At 55.7% G+C, this 16897-nt stretch overlaps 1 protein-coding gene across 1 annotated transcript; it reads left to right on the forward strand.

Moving 5' to 3' along the window:
- The first annotated feature begins 536 nt into the window (after positions 1-536).
- ATP2A1 (ATPase sarcoplasmic/endoplasmic reticulum Ca2+ transporting 1) lies at positions 537-16888 on the forward strand. Its single transcript, XM_082643639.1, has 21 exons — positions 537-920; positions 1541-1665; positions 3063-3167; positions 3859-3997; positions 5921-6001; positions 6888-6973; positions 7125-7422; positions 7615-7781; positions 10606-10694; positions 10958-11060; positions 11309-11440; positions 12723-12845; positions 12971-13189; positions 13853-14188; positions 14358-14578; positions 14680-14882; positions 15075-15160; positions 15259-15392; positions 15505-15622; positions 15777-15894; positions 16667-16888. Exons 1-21 carry the CDS (start codon positions 803-805, stop codon positions 16690-16692), a joined length of 3027 nt encoding a protein of 1008 aa, XP_082499765.1. The 5' UTR covers positions 537-802; the 3' UTR covers positions 16693-16888.
- The last annotated feature ends 9 nt before the right edge of the window (positions 16889-16897 follow it).

Below are 16897 nucleotides of genomic sequence, written 5' to 3' on the forward strand. Positions count from 1 at the left end.
TTGATGGCTGCGGCATCCCCTCCCTAGGGTAGGGTTACCATCTTCTGCCCTGTCCCCTTGACCCTCTCCCCTCCCTACTTCCCCTTGTCCCTCTAGAGCCACTTCCTCTGGCCCCCAAGGGATGTTCCCCCCCTTTTCAATCCCCTGAGGGTTGGAGTATCTCTGCTGCCCTTTCAACAAGGTAAGTGAGAAAGGAGGAGACTGGGGCAGTAGAAACAGGCAGGTTCAGGGGGATGAGACGGGAAGGGGACACGAGGAAAGGGAACGGTGAAGGCCTGAGAGGAGAAGTGGGCTTAAGGGAAGAACTGGAAGGGGTGAGGCTGGAACAGGAAATTCAGTGCAGCTGAAGAAGTCGAGGCAAGTGGGGGAGGGCTCAGTAGCAGAAGACAGAAAGTGAAGTCTCTGCCCCCCCTTCCCTGGGGCTGGGGCCACCTTAGCTTCCCTCATGAGTGACATCTCAGGCTGCAGCCCCACTGTTCCCCCTCTGTCAGCAGAAATATCTCTCTCTTCTGACCCCTCCTGCTAGAGTCTCAGCCAGCCAATCCCTGATCTGGGGGAGGGGGGAGCCTGGCCCCCCCCAACTCCCTCATAAGGACCAGCTGGGGGCTGGGGCGGGTGGCTGGCTGCTGCAAGTGGAACGGGGGTCGGAGCTTCGTGGAGGAAAGAATAACTTGGGGGTGCAGGAGAGAAAAAGGAAGAAACCCAGAGAAACAGGCAGGTGGACACACTGAAGAAGGCCCCTGACGTGTGAGAACCCCCCAGAAGGAACACACCGCCCCCTGGCCCCCAGGAAGGGAGCACAATGGAGGCTGCACACTCCAAGACCACAGAAGAATGTTTGGCTCATTTTGGGGTGAGCGAAACTACAGGCCTTACCCCGGACCAAGTTAAGCGGCAGCTGGAGAAATACGGCCACAATGGTAAGTGTCCCTTGATGGACACACACACACACACACGCACAGACTCACAAACACACTGGAGCCTCTCCCTCCAGGGTATCTTAGGGAAGAGGTAGGACATGGTCCAATGACTGCAAGGGAGGGGAGGATACTGAGAAAACAGGGTCCCTGAGACCCTGATTTTTGGGAAGTTTTATGGGATAACCCTGGTGAATCTCAGCTGCCCTTTTGGTGGCCTGATTCTCTTACCTTAGCCACAAAGTCCTGGGTGGGCGGCATTAGACTGAACGCCAAATGAATATGTCCTTTTCTTCTTTTTTCCTGGGCAGAGCTCCCTGCCGAGGAAGGTAAGTTACTGGAAGCCCTGAGCTCTCATAAATGACACCTCCTCCCCTCTGTGCCCCACTCCCTTCTCCCTGCCCTTCCCTTCCAACTCCTGGGGCAATTGTTCCTCCCCAAAGGTTAGAGTCTGGCTGGGGGCAGAAGTTTCCAGGCACTTTCTCCTTGAGGCATCCAGTCCTTGAACAACTGCCCACCACTTTGAGGAGCCTGTTTCTGGACTCCGGGCCAGCTCCTCTCAGCCCTTTTCTCAGTACCAAATGGCCTGCCTGCACCTGGAGTCCCAGCCGTTCATCCGTTAGACCTTAACCCCGGGGGCCCCCTCCCCTTGCCTCTTCCCTCAGGGAAGACCCTGTGGGAGTTGGTGCTAGAGCAGTTTGAAGACCTCCTGGTGCGGATCCTTCTCCTGGCCGCCTGCATTTCCTTTGTAAGTGTGGGAGGGCATCTGGGGGCAGGCTGGGAGTGTGGGTTGGGGGGATCTGGAGAGTCTGCTGGCGGGCAGCTCCAAATCATCGGCTCCTGTAGACCAAGCATTCAGCATCCTTTTCTACAGACCAGAAATGAGGGAGGTGGGGTGACGCTGATTTGTATACTCCTCTGTCCTCCCCCACACCCCGCAGGCAGGTTTTATTTTAAGCTTTAAGGGTGTTCTCAGCCAAAACACTGAAGTTAAGCCGCCCCCGGAGCTTCAAGGGCTCCGAGGGCTCGGGTTACCCCCCGAGCGCTGGGCTCCACAGCTCCGACGCTGCTGCTGTTCCCAGGCCACCGCTGCTCCCAGCATGCCCCGGGGGCGCACGCACTGCTCCACCAATCCCGGGGCATCCTGACGCCCCTGCCCCGCCCTCCTGACGCTGATTGGTCGAGGCAGAGACTCCCCTCGTAGAAGCGGGAAAGAGCTGCTGGTGCGAGGGTGACTCCAAAGAACCAGAGCCTCTCCCGTCTCTGGGCCTCACCTCCCCACTCACCCCATCAGGGCTAGAACTCCCAGGATCCCCCTCATCACCTACCTGGCCTGACCCTCCCCTTCCCCCTCACAGCCTCAGGGCTGCCCCCACCGGGTCTCAAGGCCCTGCCACCTCTCCTGTCCTGGAGATCCCCTCCACACCCACCATCCCAGCAGGCCGGCCTACGGCCTACGTTTTGGAGTTTCTTCCTTAACATCTTAGTGGTCCTGGAAGACAAGACTCTGGAGGCAAAAAAGTCTCCCTATCTCCTGATGTCTTTAGTGGAGGCCCCTTGGGCCCCTGAGTGCTAGCTGGCAGGGCCTCACTTCTCCCTTCTCAGATTTGCTCCTTGACATTTGCCTGAGGCTGTTGCCTGGCAGAGGCAACAGCTGGGGTGGGGTGTGCACAGGAGGCCCCGTAACACTATCCCCCACTCCTGCTCCCTCTTGAAATTGGAGCTCCCCTGCCTAGGGCTGTTGGGGGAGGGCCGTGTGTGGGCCAGGCGCCTGCGAGGACCACAGGGTTTTTCCTACTGAGTTTTGGCTCCCGGGGGATGGATGTGGCTGTGGGGGTAGTTGGCCTGGGTGTCCCCTGAGCTTCGTTTACAAGCCAGTAACTTGGTCAGGGAAACCTGAAGCATTCCCAGTTAATCCCCTAGCTGCGCATGTCTGTGCGGCCTGCACCCGCTGAATAACAGTGGTGGCCGCGCTTATGTGAGTTCGAGCTATGGAGCACGTAGACCCTTAAAGGGATGTGGGGCTGCAGTGCCCCCATGATGCCCTGCCCCGTTTCCTCCTGCACACGTTTTCACCTCCATTTCCTCTCCTTACTCACTTGAGGGGCTTTAGTACCTGTTATTCTCCCTTCCCTTGCTCCCCAGGTGCTGGCCTGGTTTGAGGAAGGTGAAGAGACCATCACCGCCTTCGTTGAACCCTTTGTCATCCTCTTGATCCTCATTGCCAATGCCATCGTGGGGGTTTGGCAGGTTAGCTTTGACCCCGCCTCCTTCCTTCACATCCTGACACTGGACATGAGGCCAGCCTCCCTCCCTGTCTCCTTCTCCTCCATCACTTACCCTGGGCTTGCCTTGTTCTGAATTGGGCAAAAGGACCAGAATGTTGGAAAGAGGCAGGAGACTGGTGTTCCCACTGTCACTTGCTGGTTTTACAACCCTGGGCAGGTTCCTTCATCTCTCTGAGTCTCAGTTTCCTCATCCATAAAATGGGGCTCATAATCCTATCCCTCAGAGTTGTGGTGAAATTTAACAAGATGATGAGTGTGAAAGTGCCCAGCCCTGTGTCTGGCGTAAAGGAGGATCTCAGTAAATCCTAGTTTGATGTACTTCTTTCTCTTACCTTATACCACCCTCTGCTTTTCCTGTCCGCTGCTTTCTGATTGTCTTTGATTCTCCTTCCTTCTCTCCCCCAAACCCCCTTACCTGTTCTCAGCTGTGGGTGATGGTTTCCTTAACCGTCATGTGGGGTTTGTCTGCTCCCCTGGGCCAGGAGCCAGGACTGCATAACCTGCCTCCTTCTCTGTGATGTCCCTACTTCCCCCAGGACTCTGGCCCCTGCTCCTCCATCCCTATACCTCCCCATCCTCCCTGACCAGTCCTCTGTCATTCCACGACCTTCCTCCCTCTGCTGACCCTCCTCTCCTCAACCCTGTCCCCCCAGGAAAGGAATGCAGAGAATGCCATTGAGGCTCTGAAGGAATATGAACCGGAGATGGGGAAGGTCTACCGGGCTGACCGCAAGTCAGTGCAAAGGATCAAGGCTCGGGACATTGTCCCCGGAGACATCGTGGAGGTGGCTGGTGAGTGATGGGGACGAGTGGTCCAGGATGGGTTCGAGGTCAAGAAGATGTGCATGTTGGGGGCTGGTCAGGCCCTGATCCCCAGTGTCCAGGAGGTAGCCAGGATGGTGGAGTCTCTGCTTCTCCTTCCCAGACTCCTCAGGAGGTCACCCCAGGGCACTGTGGCCACAGCACCCCCTCTCCATCAGAGTCTCAGCAGGAACAGCCAGTCCTGTCCCTGACGCTGCAGACAGACCCCTGCCCCCCCTCCTCTCACCCAGCACTCGCAAGTAACAGGTGGAACCCAGTCCCTGCCAATGTCCCTGTCTCCACCCCTCTCCTGAGGCCTGGCTTCCCTCTCCTTCCACCCACCCCCAAGCTTGGTCAGCTTTAAATCTTGACCTCTCAGTACCCTTGAGGCTTCTCAAAGGGGAAGGAGCAAGGGTAGAAGGGAGGAGGGGGGCCGGAGGCTCAAGCCCCCGACCATGTAAGGGAAACTCAGGCCCCAGCAGAGAGCACGGGACTGGGAGGAGGGGAGCTCAAGGAGGGCCCCGCCTCTCTGGTGAGGGACACTTAATGCCTGACCAGGGAGGGGTGGGGGCCAGGAGGCTAAGATTACTGGAATTCTGCCCCCTTCAGCGGTTTTTATATTTGCCCTGTGCAGGCCTTCCCACGTCTCCAGGCCCCTGGCATAGGAAGATGTGTCTTTCTAGGCCTACTTCCCTCCACCAGATACCCAAGTCCCCACCCTGGGAAGCTTGGTGACAGGGAGGGCGGGTGGGCTGAAGACTCCGGTGCCCCATCACAGGGCCATCCTGCCACGGTGACAGTTTGGAGTCAGTGCCATGAATGTCTATAAATATCGCTTCAGTTTGGGTGACAGGGTGTCCCGCCCAACTCCATTGCCGACCTCCCCACTCCTCCATCAGCTTCCTCTGGCACCGGAGGAGGAACCTTGAGGACAGGCAAAGGAAAGCAGTCAAACCCCATCCCCAGGACCATCCTTGGGACCAGGCGGGATGAGGCTGGGAGGCAGTTGGCTTCCTTGGAGGCCTCTAAGTCTGGTGGGGCATCTGCCATGTTCCCCAGGAAGTTTCCTGTGTGGACCCCCTCCTTCTGTGCACATCCCTTGCCCTCCCGCCTCCCTGTTTTCTCAGCTCTCTGGTGTGTATGGCTTCCCCCACGCCCCCCAGAGCCTTGTTTCCTGCAGACTCCCCTTCTCTCCTGCCGTCTCCCCAGCTCACTCACTGTGGCTTCCTGCCTTTCCCAGATACTCAGACCAGGGCCCGTCAGGCTTCTGATATGCGTCCCGTCCCTGCCCTGTGGACCTGCCAGGGCTGCACCCTCTGCCTCTGCTGCTCCGCTGCTCCACTCTCTCCACCTGCGTCTGTCCTCACACTTCCCTCTCCTGCTTTTCACTCCACCTTTTGTCTGGGTTGACATTGATTTTCTCAATTCGCATATTTTCCTCCTGTTTCTTGCTGCCTTCTCCGGCTGTTCCACTTTGTCCTCCACCATGGACGCAGGTCTATGAGACTTACCCTATTTTCTCTAGTTCTTTTCTTGCCTGTCCCTCCTCACCTTTCTCCCTCGTGTTTCCCTCTCTGTTTTGCTCTCTCCCGGCCTCAGTTTTAGTTTCTCATTAGATGGCAGGATTGTCCCTGATTTTCCCTGTGTCATTCAGGGTACATTTATTGAGCACATACTGTGTGCCCAGACCTCCCCTCACCAGGCTCACAGCCTGGTAGGGAGAAAAACATTCAGCAGGGAGGACAATTGGAGTGAGTGTTAGAGGGAGATGCTTGCTTGGGTGACAGGAGCACAGCCCGGGTGACCTCCCTGAGACCTGAAGGATGAGGTGAGGTCATCAAAGACTGGGTTTTTCTTAGGAAGAAAGAAAACTCCCATCTCAACTGACTTCACTCTCCTCTCGTCTCTCCACAGTGGGGGACAAAGTCCCTGCAGATATCCGAATCCTCACCATCAAGTCCACCACCCTCCGGGTCGACCAGTCCATCCTGACAGGTCTGTTGGCCAGGGTCAGGGGATGAATCAAAGGGGAGGGGGATGAGGATTTGATGAGGGAAGAGCTGAGTGGACAGACAGGGATGAAAGGGGACCCTCAGCAGTAGGGCCCCCCTCCTGGCCCCGTAGTGGCAGCGACATCAGCCCTGCTCAGCTTTGCCCACTGCCTAAGCCTGGAACACAAGGGGTCATGGGAAATGGCGGGATGTTTGTCCCCATTTCCAGATGGCCATCAACCCGTCCCTTCCACACAGACATACGGACACGCTCACCCAGAGAAATATCCTGCCTCCTCAGAAGCCCCCAGCTGAAGAAGCAGAGATTCTGGGATAGGATGCAGGGTTCAGATACACTTAAAACCTCAGCTGCTTCTCCTTTTGTCCTGGGAGAGAGAGGGTGAAGAGCCAGTGAGCATGCTCCGTGGTCCAAGGAGGCAGGGTGGGCTGGCCCAGGGTGATTGCCTGAGCTCCTGCCATTCAGGTGAAGGAGGCAAGGTCCCAAGGGTGGGGGTCTCTCCCTCCCAGGAACGTGCTCTCCAGTTGACTGCGCACTTCCACATACGTCAGCTTGTTTGACTTTCACCAAGACCTTGCTCTGAAGTGTACGCATCCTTGTCCCCATTTTACAGAAGAGCAAACCAAGGCTAAGTGATCCAAAGCCATGCTGCTTGTGAGTGGTCAGGCTGGGACTGGGGTCAAGGTCTTTTCACTCTAAGTGCAGTGGGTTTCCCATCTGCCTCCAGGGCCTTCTTCCAGAGTCCAGACTTCCTCCAGGATTGTTGCTTGGTCCTTACCAGGCCCTGTCCCACCAGGCAGAGAGTTAGGGGGGAGAAGTATGGGAGAACGACATGACGTCATCTGAAAACCCCTCTGCCCCGTCTCCACAGGCGAGTCTGTCTCTGTCATCAAGCACACAGAACCTGTTCCCGACCCCCGAGCTGTCAACCAGGATAAGAAGAACATGCTTTTCTCGGTGAGGCTTCCAGGGCCAGCTGTCGCGCGCTCAAGCCGGGGGCCCTGGTCTGGGAGAGACATGGCGGTGTGGGAAGAGATGAGACCCACAGCTGGGGGGATGCGGCACGAGGGGCATCACCTGACTCCCTGCCTCTTCTTCCCCCTCCAAGGGCACCAACATTGCAGCCGGTAAGGCCATAGGCATCGTGGTCTCTACTGGTGTGAACACTGAGATTGGGAAGATCCGTGACCAAATGGCCGCCACAGAGCAGGACAAGACCCCTCTGCAGCAGAAGCTGGATGAGTTTGGGGAGCAGCTCTCCAAGGTCATCTCCCTCATCTGCGTGGCCGTGTGGCTCATCAACATTGGCCACTTCAACGATCCCATCCATGGGGGCTCCTGGATCCGTGGTGCCATCTACTACTTTAAGATTGCCGTGGCCCTTGCTGTGGCTGCAATCCCAGAAGGTAGGGCAACCTCTCTTTTTCCTCCCATTTGCTAATCTCATCTGCAGAGATCCTTTATCCAAATAAGGTAACATTGACGAGTTCCAGGGATTGGGACCCAATATCTTTGGGAGCTGCTCTTCAGCCTAGCCCACTAGGTCTCCCTCCCTCCCCCAGTATCGTTCCCTCACCCCCTCTCCTTCCTCGCCACAGGCCTTCCTGCAGTCATCACCACCTGCCTGGCCCTGGGCACCCGCCGGATGGCAAAGAAGAACGCAATTGTGAGGAGCTTGCCCTCCGTGGAGACGCTGGGCTGCACCTCTGTCATCTGTTCCGACAAGACAGGCACCCTCACCACGAACCAGATGTCTGTCTGCAAGGTCAGGGAAGGGTGGCAACTCCCACTTAGATGGGAGGTGAAATGAGCCCCCAAAGTTGTGGTTACCCCTTCATCATGGGTAGCTTTTCATTTTGGCCTGAGAAAGAAATGCTTAGATGGCACAGAGAGTGCCATCCTGCCAGCTATGAGAGGGAGCAGAGAAGCCCCCTGGCCCAGGCAGGCAGCTCTCTGCAGCCTCTGTCCGTGTGCTAGATGCTGCCCTGTGTTATCTCTAATCCCCCACAGCAGCCCTTCAGGGGAAGGTCTTGTTTACCCAGTTTTCCCGAGGAGGAAACTGAGGCTCTAGGAGATTCAGTGCACAGTTAATAAGGAGCAGAATTGAGTTTCAAACCCAAGTCCATCTGGCCCTAGAGTGCCTGCCTGTGCACAGACTACCCTCCAGAGAGGGCATCCATGACAGGGCCTGGGAAGCCCAGCCACACGAATCCTGAACAGCATTTCCTGAACCAGGGCCCTTGGTCTTTTCCGTGCCTTGGACTCTTTTTTTATATATATATATAAATTTATTTATTTGTTTATTTATTTTTGGTTGCATTGGGTCTTCATTGCTGCGCGTGGGCTTTCTCTAGTTGTGGAGAGCAGGGGCTACTCTTCGTTGCAGTGCGTGAGCTTCTCATTGCGGTGGCTTCTCTTGTTGTGGAGCACAGGTTCTAGGCTCACGGGCTTCAGTAGTTGTGGCACACAGGCTCAGTAGTTGTGGCTCGTGGGCTCTAGAGCGCAGGCTCAGTATTTGTGGCGCATGGGCTTAGTTGCTCTGTGGCATGTGGGATCTTCCCGGACCAGGGCGGGAATCCATGTCCCCTGCACTGGCAGGCGGATTCTTAACCACTGTGCCACCAGGGAAGTCCCGCCTTGGACTCTTTGGCAGTCTGGATCTCTACATTTAATATTTTCAATGTATAAAATAAAACGCACAGGATTCTGTTTCTAAAATACATCGGATTGGGAATTCCCTGGTGGTCCAGTGGTTAGGACTTGGTGCTTTCACTGCCGTGAGCCCGGGTTCGACCCCTGGTCAGGGAACTAAGATTCTGCTAGCCACACAGCACGGCCAAAAACATAAATGAAATAAAACACATTGGACTGGGCTTCCCTGGTGGCGCAGTGGTTAAGAATCTGCCTGCCAATGCAGGGGACGTGGGTTCAAGCCCTGGTCCAGGAAGATCCCACATGCTGCTGAGCAGCTAAGCCAGTGCGCCACAACTACTGAGCCTGCACTCTACAGCCATGAGCCACAACTACTGATCACACGTGCCGCAACTACTGAAGCCCACGCGCCTAGAGCCCGTGCTCCTCAACAAGAGAAGCCACCGCAATGAGAAGCCCACGCACCACAACGAAGAGTAGCCCCTGCTCTCCGCAATTAGAGAGAAGCCTGAGCGCAGCAATGAAGACCCAACACAGCCAAAAAAAAAAAAAAAAAAAAGATAATAAAATAAATTAATTAAAAACAAACTACGCATTTAAAAAATAAATAAATTGAGTGTCTCTATTAAAAAAATACATTGGATTACAGAGGAAACCAATGACTGAAATACAGCAGTCAAAATATTTTAAAAACAGATTTGTACGTATAGCTGATTCACTTTGTTATACAGCAGAAACTAACACAACATTGTAAAGCAATTATACTCCAATAAAGATGTTAAAAAAAAACACACAGATTTGTGATTTGGTAAAACATATGCTTCTTTATTAATGTATTAAGTAGCAAGTCCAGCAGTGGATCTCATAATTGCCATAACGCTGAAGCAGTGATGAGCGTAAATGCTATTTTGAGAGCCCTGCAACAATACAATGTGACAAGAGAGTATTTGTGATTATATTGGCGACCAAGTCACAGGTTTTGCTAATATTAATGTGGTCCATCGCCCCCATTCATAGTTGGATGGAAATGCTAAATGTCAGAGAGAAAATAAAAGATGTAATTTTTGTTTCGCCATCAAAGTTCACAGACCCCCTTGGTCTGGGGTGTCATCCATGGACCGCAGGCAAAGGACCCCTGACCTAAACAGAATTCTCTGGAATAGCATGTTTGTGAAATAGAAATTGGTGTCCTAAGAATCAAGGGTTGTGTGGTCAGACCAGGCCGAGAAAGGCTGTACCACATGCCTGTTGGCATTTGAAAGCCTCGGAGAAGGCTGACCATAGAGAGGGTGGATTTCACTCAGTTTAAACGAGTTTCCCAAACTTACCTGGCCACAGAACCATTTTATCCTGGAGCACATCTTAAGCCCCATCCCTTCCACGCGTGCTCTGGCTCAGAGTGGGCTTCTCCCCTCTGCTCTGGGTCATCTACATCCCTCCAAAGCACAGGCTTCAAAGCCAGACCACTGGTCTTCTGTCATGTTTCATAGAAATGAATTAATTGCCCACATTTGAAAAGTCGAGGGACAGCATAGGAAAATAACCTGAATTTCTAATTCTTCCTGCAAAACTGGAAGATCTGGCCACAAGAGGCTGGAGCTGTAGATAGGCCATGTACTGACAGGTAGACTGGTGGCCACCACACCTTGTGATGCACGTCTTATTTTACTAATTGATCTGGAAGAACCTCCAGCATGGCCTTTTGTTTTAAGGCCATGAACACAGAACATAGAGAATGATTTGCAAGGGAGTGGTGTGAGAGGGGAGGAAAAGGGAGGAAAAGGGAAGGACGAATCAGGGGATGATGGTGGGAAGTTGGGTAAGTCCGTGCAGATGGCCGGGTAGAGGGACACTTGGGGCACGGGCCCCCTCGGTGAGGACTGCCTTCAGGGATGGGGAGAGTTAAACATCTGTGTGCATGCCCTTCTCCTCTGCAGATGTTCATCGTCGACAAGGTGGAAGGGGACATCTGCCTCCTGAACAAGTTCTCTATCACTGGCTCCACTTATGCTCCAGAAGGAGAGGTGTAAGTTCCCCCAAAGTCGTCTTCCCAGTTCCTCGTGCCCCTCCCCACCACACACACACACACACATATCCTCTCTCCCTGGGGCCTCCCTCTAGTTTTGTCTTCCTGTTTCTCTCTTGTTCCTTCCCCAACCTTATTCTCTCCCACCTGATCTCCAAGTTGGTTGCCATCTCCTTGCTGCATTCCCCATGCTCTCTCTGCATCTCATTCCCTATCTTCTCTACCTGTCTCTTTCCCTTCCTTCCTCCCCACCCGGCTGCCAGCTTGAAGAATGATAAGCCAGTCCGGACAGGGCAGTATGATGGGCTGGTGGAGCTAGCCACCATTTGTGCCCTCTGCAATGACTCCTCCTTGGACTTCAATGAGGTAACCTGTCCACTCCTGAAGCCGCCCCTCCTTCCCCCTCCAGCTGGCTCAGAGTCCAGGCCTCCTTGACAGGCCACAAGGAAGGGCTCAGGGGTAGGGGGTCCCTTGTACCAAGCCCTCTCCTGGGTGTAAGGGGAAGAGAGTGGCTTGCTCCCTTCCCGTTCTAGGTGGAAGGTGGGCATGATAGATGGGAGCACGGGGCTGGGAGCCCAGGGCACCTACTTCCTCTTCCTCCTGTGCCCTCTCAGGCCAAAGGTGCTTATGAGAAGGTGGGCGAGGCCACCGAGACAGCACTCACCACCCTGGTGGAGAAGATGAATGTATTCAACACTGAACTGAGAAACCTCTCAAAGGTGGAGAGGGCCAACGCCTGCAACTTGGTGAGTCTAGGCACTCCCTCCCACGGTCCTTCTCCAGCCCAGACTATACAGGCCAGGACCTAAGGAACCTCAGGAGACAGGGCCCCCCACCCCCACCCGGGTCAGGCTGGTCAGGGCCTTGTGCCCCATGCTGGGACCCAGCCAGCACAGGCAGAGAGCCTCTCCACAGCTTTCCTTGGCAAGGCTGACTCGGGGTAGGACCTACCGCACCTGAACTTACACTGCTCTTCCTGGTGCCCGGTTGCAGCATCCCTGGAAGAATTTAAGATCACTTTTCCTGTCGTGTCCCTAGTTGAAAGGGACAGAGCTGGACACAGAAACCACAAGTGACCCATCCTGGGACAGCCCCAATTTAAACTATTACCCACTGTCTCTGGAAACACACTTGTTTTTATCAGATCACAAGACCTGATTTAGGATTTGGGAAATATGACTGCCTCATATGCCTCTGCTTCCCTGTGTCCAGGTGAACAAGCTCAATTCTGTGACTATCACTCCAAGTTCTTGCTATTAATATTTACTGAATGTCTATATTGAATTCCTCTGGGGTATTATATTCCCCACACGGCTCATTCCTTTTTTTTTTTTCATATAGGCAAGATGCTCATTGCTGCTTTATTTAATATGACAAAAATAATGAAAACAACCTAAGTATTTATCAATACAGGATTCATTTTAAAAATTTACAAATGATAATAAAAACATTAAATTATTTTTATTTATTGTTTTTATTTTTGTTTTGTGGAGAAACATCTAGAATGCATTTGGCACATTCACTTTTATGGAGTGCTTAGTACTACGTGCCAGGTACCAGCTCTCCATTGTCTAGCAACATATGTCTGTAGACTCACACATGTGGTTGTCTACATTTAAATGATTACATAAAAGTAAAAACTCAGTTCTTCAGTTGCACTAACCACATTCCCCGGGCTCAGTAGCCGTTGTTCGATTGCACCATATTGAACCATCCAGATTATTAAACATTCCCATGATCACGGAAGGTTCTATCGGACAGTGCCACACTACGCCATCCTGTTTCTATTGTCCTTTAACCTGAACATAGGAAGACAGTGGCAGCACTAGCCTTGGAATTCTCTCCATTTCTGCTGTAGGCAGCAGACTTAGCTTTATCTCAGACTCAGCTTGGGGTCTGCTCTGACCTCCAGATCCTTTTTGACTATGTTTTAAGGGGTCTGGGACTCTTCCCTTCTAGCATAGCATCATCAGTCTTTCTCCACCGGTCTCATATCTGGCCTCTCCCTCCCTGTCTCCTCTCTCCCAGGTGATCCGCCAGCTAATGAAGAAGGAATTCACCCTGGAGTTTTCCCGGGACAGAAAGTCCATGTCTGTCTATTGCTCTCCAGCGAAATCCCGGGCTGCTGTGGGCAACAAAATGTTTGTCAAGGTCAGGAATCCGAGTGCGCCTCAGCCCCGCTTCTTCCCAGTCCTGACCCCTCCTCTCTTCTCCCTGCCCCGCTCACCGTGCACTGGAAGGAACGGTAGTCTCTGAATACTGTTCTGTTCTCCTAGGGTGCCCCAGAGGGGGTCATCGATCGCTGTAACTACGTGCGAGTTGGCACCACTCGGGTGCCCATGACAGGGCCGGTGAAGGAGACGATTCTGTCGGTAATTAAGGAGTGGGGCACTGGCCGGGACACCCTGCGCTGCCTGGCCCTGGCCACCCGGGACACCCCCCCAAAGCGAGAAGAGATGGTCCTGGAGGACCCTTCCAGGTTCATAGAGTATGAGGTGAGCAGACGGAAGCCTCCCGTTGTCCCAGAGTCACCTGTCTCACCCCCTCCGCCACCCTTGTCATTTCCTACTTCGTCATGGGGCCTAGAATCACAGGACGTTAGAGTTTGAAAGAACATTAGGAATCATCCAGTCCAGGGCTACTTGGCTTGTGGTCCGTGGACCCATCTGAGATGAGGTGAGGTGCTGGCTCCAGAACAGAAGCCAGCCAGGTCACTAAGTACACTCGAGTTTAGCTGACGTGTTTCCACAGTGAGGTTTTCTAAGGACTTGCATCAACCTGCATTCTGGCACTAGCTCTTTATCTCGGAGTGGACCTGCTCTCTGAATAGCACCAAAGCCCACTCCATTTTATAGAAAGAACATTGTGGCCTGGCAGGTAACACAGATTTGCTCAAAGCTGTAGACCTAGTGAGCAGCCCTGGTGAAAGCAGAAACAACCTCCCTCACTTCCAGTTCAAGTTCTTTCTATGAAAGACACGATCTGCCACCTACGATGGGCCTGGCACTGCCAGGCCTGCAGGCACACATGTGAACATTTCCCACCCCTGAGCTTTGAGGCCCCACTGAGGTTTAAACACCAGGCCCAGGGACAGCTCTCCCCTCAGCTTCCCCCAAGCTTCCTCCTTGACCCTGTCGCTCTCTTCTCTGTCTCCCCAGACGGACCTGACATTCGTTGGCGTGGTGGGCATGCTGGACCCGCCCCGCAAGGAAGTCTCAGGCTCTATCCTCCTGTGCCGTGATGCTGGCATCCGAGTGATCATGATCACGGGGGACAACAAGGGCACAGCCATTGCCATCTGCCGACGAATTGGCATCTTCGAGGAGAACGAGGATGTGGCCGACCGAGCCTACACTGGTCGGGAGTTTGATGACCTGCCCCTGACCACGCAGCGGGAGGCCTGCAAACGTGCCTGCTGCTTTGCCCGCGTGGAGCCCTCCCACAAGTCGAAGATCGTGGAGTACCTGCAGTCCTACGATGAGATCACAGCGATGGTGAGAAGACTGGCATGGGGCGGTCTGCTTAGTGTCTATTGAGATGACCGTCTTGGGGAGCAGGGGCCCTGGTGAGATGCACGGAGGGGAGGGATTCGGGCCTCGATGGAAGAGCGTCAAGGAGGGTACGAGGAAGGGGCCAGTGCCCACCTTCTCTCCCTCCCCACAGACAGGTGATGGCGTCAATGACGCCCCTGCCCTGAAGAAGGCGGAGATCGGCATTGCCATGGGATCCGGCACCGCCGTGGCCAAGACAGCCTCCGAGATGGTACTAGCTGACGACAACTTCTCCACCATCGTGGCTGCCGTGGAGGAGGGCCGTGCCATCTACAACAACATGAAGCAGTTCATCCGCTACCTCATCTCCTCCAATGTGGGAGAGGTGGTCTGGTGAGCAGCCTGGAAGGGCATCCAGGAGGAACTCGGGGCTGGTGGGGGGTGGCCACAGGCCTGGGAGGCAAGACAGACGTGTGACCTCCTCCTTCTGGCAGCATCTTCCTGACAGCTGCCCTGGGGCTGCCTGAGGCCCTGATCCCCGTGCAGCTGCTGTGGGTGAACCTGGTGACAGACGGGCTCCCGGCCACAGCCCTGGGCTTCAACCCCCCAGACCTGGACATCATGGACCGGCCCCCCCGGAGCCCCAAGGAGCCACTCATCAGTGGCTGGCTCTTCTTCCGCTACATGGCAATTGGGGGTGAGCAGGATGAGACCCCACACTCCTTCCCGACCCTCAGGGCTGATCCCCTCTCTGGGACACCAGCTTCCCCACAGCAGCCACTGCAGTGGGCCCTCTTCCTCCAGCGGCTGTTCATGGCCAGGAGGCCCTCTCAACTCCTCCCGTCTCCCCAGCCCTGGGCCCCCAACTCCCATCTTCTCTCCACCACAGGCTACGTGGGTGCAGCCACAGTGGGAGCAGCAGCCTGGTGGTTCCTATATGCTGAGGACGGGCCTCACATCACCTACAGCCAGCTGGTAGGGCAGCACGGAGGGAGGTGGGAGGAGGCGAGGGGAGCAGGAGGGTGGCGTGGAGGCTTTTTCGGGACCCCGGCTTCTCCCCTCTCCTCCTGCAGACTCACTACATGAAGTGTACGGAGCACAACCCTGACTTTGAGGGTGTGGATTGTGAGGTCTTCGAGGCCCCCGAGCCCATGACCATGGCCTTGTCCGTGCTGGTTACCATCGAGATGTGCAATGCTCTCAACAGGTGGGGTCCACGCCCCCTCCCCCTGTGGCGTCTGGAGGCCACCCTCCCCCTGCTCACCGCTTCTCTCCCCTTGTGCCTCCACCCCTGGCTCTGCCCGGCCGCCCCCTTGCAGCCTGTCTGAGAACCAGTCGCTCCTGCGAATGCCGCCCTGGGTGAACATCTGGCTGCTGGGCTCCATCTGCCTCTCCATGTCCCTCCACTTCCTCATCCTCTACGTGGACCCTCTGCCGGTGAGCCTTCTTCTGGCCAGGGGCCGCCTGTCCCCCCCCCCCACAGGGGGCTTCTGCAGGGGTCCGCGACCACGACCCCTGCCAGAGGGAGGAGGGCGGGGTCAGGCTGGCGGCTCCTGGGCGCCTTCTCACTGCCCTTCCCGCCTCCTCCCAGATTATCTTCAAGCTGCAGGCCCTGGACCTGCCCCATTGGCTCATGGTCTTCAAGATCTCGTTACCAGTCATCGGGCTCGACGAAATCCTCAAGTTCATTGCCCGGAACTACCTGGAGGGTAAGAGCGCACCGCCCCCAGCCCTGTCAGCCCCCGGGCCCTGACACAGCCCCTCCCTCCAGGCCGCGAAGGCGCCTGCCCCGCTTCCTTGTCAGGTGGGTGAGTTCCCGGGGCCCCAGCAGGCCCCGTGTCCTCCGCCGAGGGGCGCACTCAGCCCCTGCCCCCGCTTTGCCGGCTCCTCCGAGCCCGGGGCAGACACGGTCTCCTTGGCACCCCAAAGCCTCCTCAGCCCTCTTGGTCCCCTGCGCCCACCTCCCTCCCTCGATAACGGCTGTCTCTCTGTCCTCTCTGGCCATAGGATAACCCGTTTCCCCCTCCTCCATCTCTCTGAGCCGTGTCACAGGTATCACCCCCCTTCTTGTCCGTGCCCTAGCTGCTGTGCCCCTCTGCCCACACCGTCTCCCTCTTAGGCGGCGCCGGGGTCACGTGCCCTAGCAGCTCCACCTGGAGCCACTGCCGCCGCCGCTGCCACTGCCGCGCTTCCAAGTGGGGCTGGGCTGCTGCCCTTACTCTGCAGGGGCGGCACTACCCGGCCCCCGGGCACCACTGTCTGCTGGGCTGCGCTGAGTCGCGCTGGCTGGCCGCTGAGCCGTGTGCCGCTGGGGCTGCAGTGGCTGGGGGGAGTGGGGGCTGGGGACACAGGTGAGTGGGGGGTGGCGGGGGCCTCCAGGTGAGTGTGCTGGGGGACTGGGACAGGTAGGGAGCTGGGAGGGACTTCTCATCTCCTGTGCCGCCCCGCCACCAGTCTCATCCTCCCCCCTTCTCCTTCCAGATCCAGAAGATGAAAGAAGGAAGTAACCAGTCCTTTTGCCCTCCCTTCCCCACCCTGATAGTGACGCGTCTTCAGCCAGAGCTGTGGCACAGGTCTCCACCACGTGCCCCCCAGCCCGACATTCTTGTTTATAAACATAATGTCCCCTTCACGTCTCCTCCCCCCTCAGCAACCGCCCCCACCCTTTGCCCTTGTAAAACCTCCCCTCCCCAACCCCGTGGGGCTTGCAGG

The sequence above is a fragment of the Mesoplodon mirus genome (genome assembly GCF_964341445.2).
Source record: "Mesoplodon mirus genome assembly, chromosome: 15".
NCBI lineage: Eukaryota > Metazoa > Chordata > Mammalia > Artiodactyla > Ziphiidae > Mesoplodon > Mesoplodon mirus.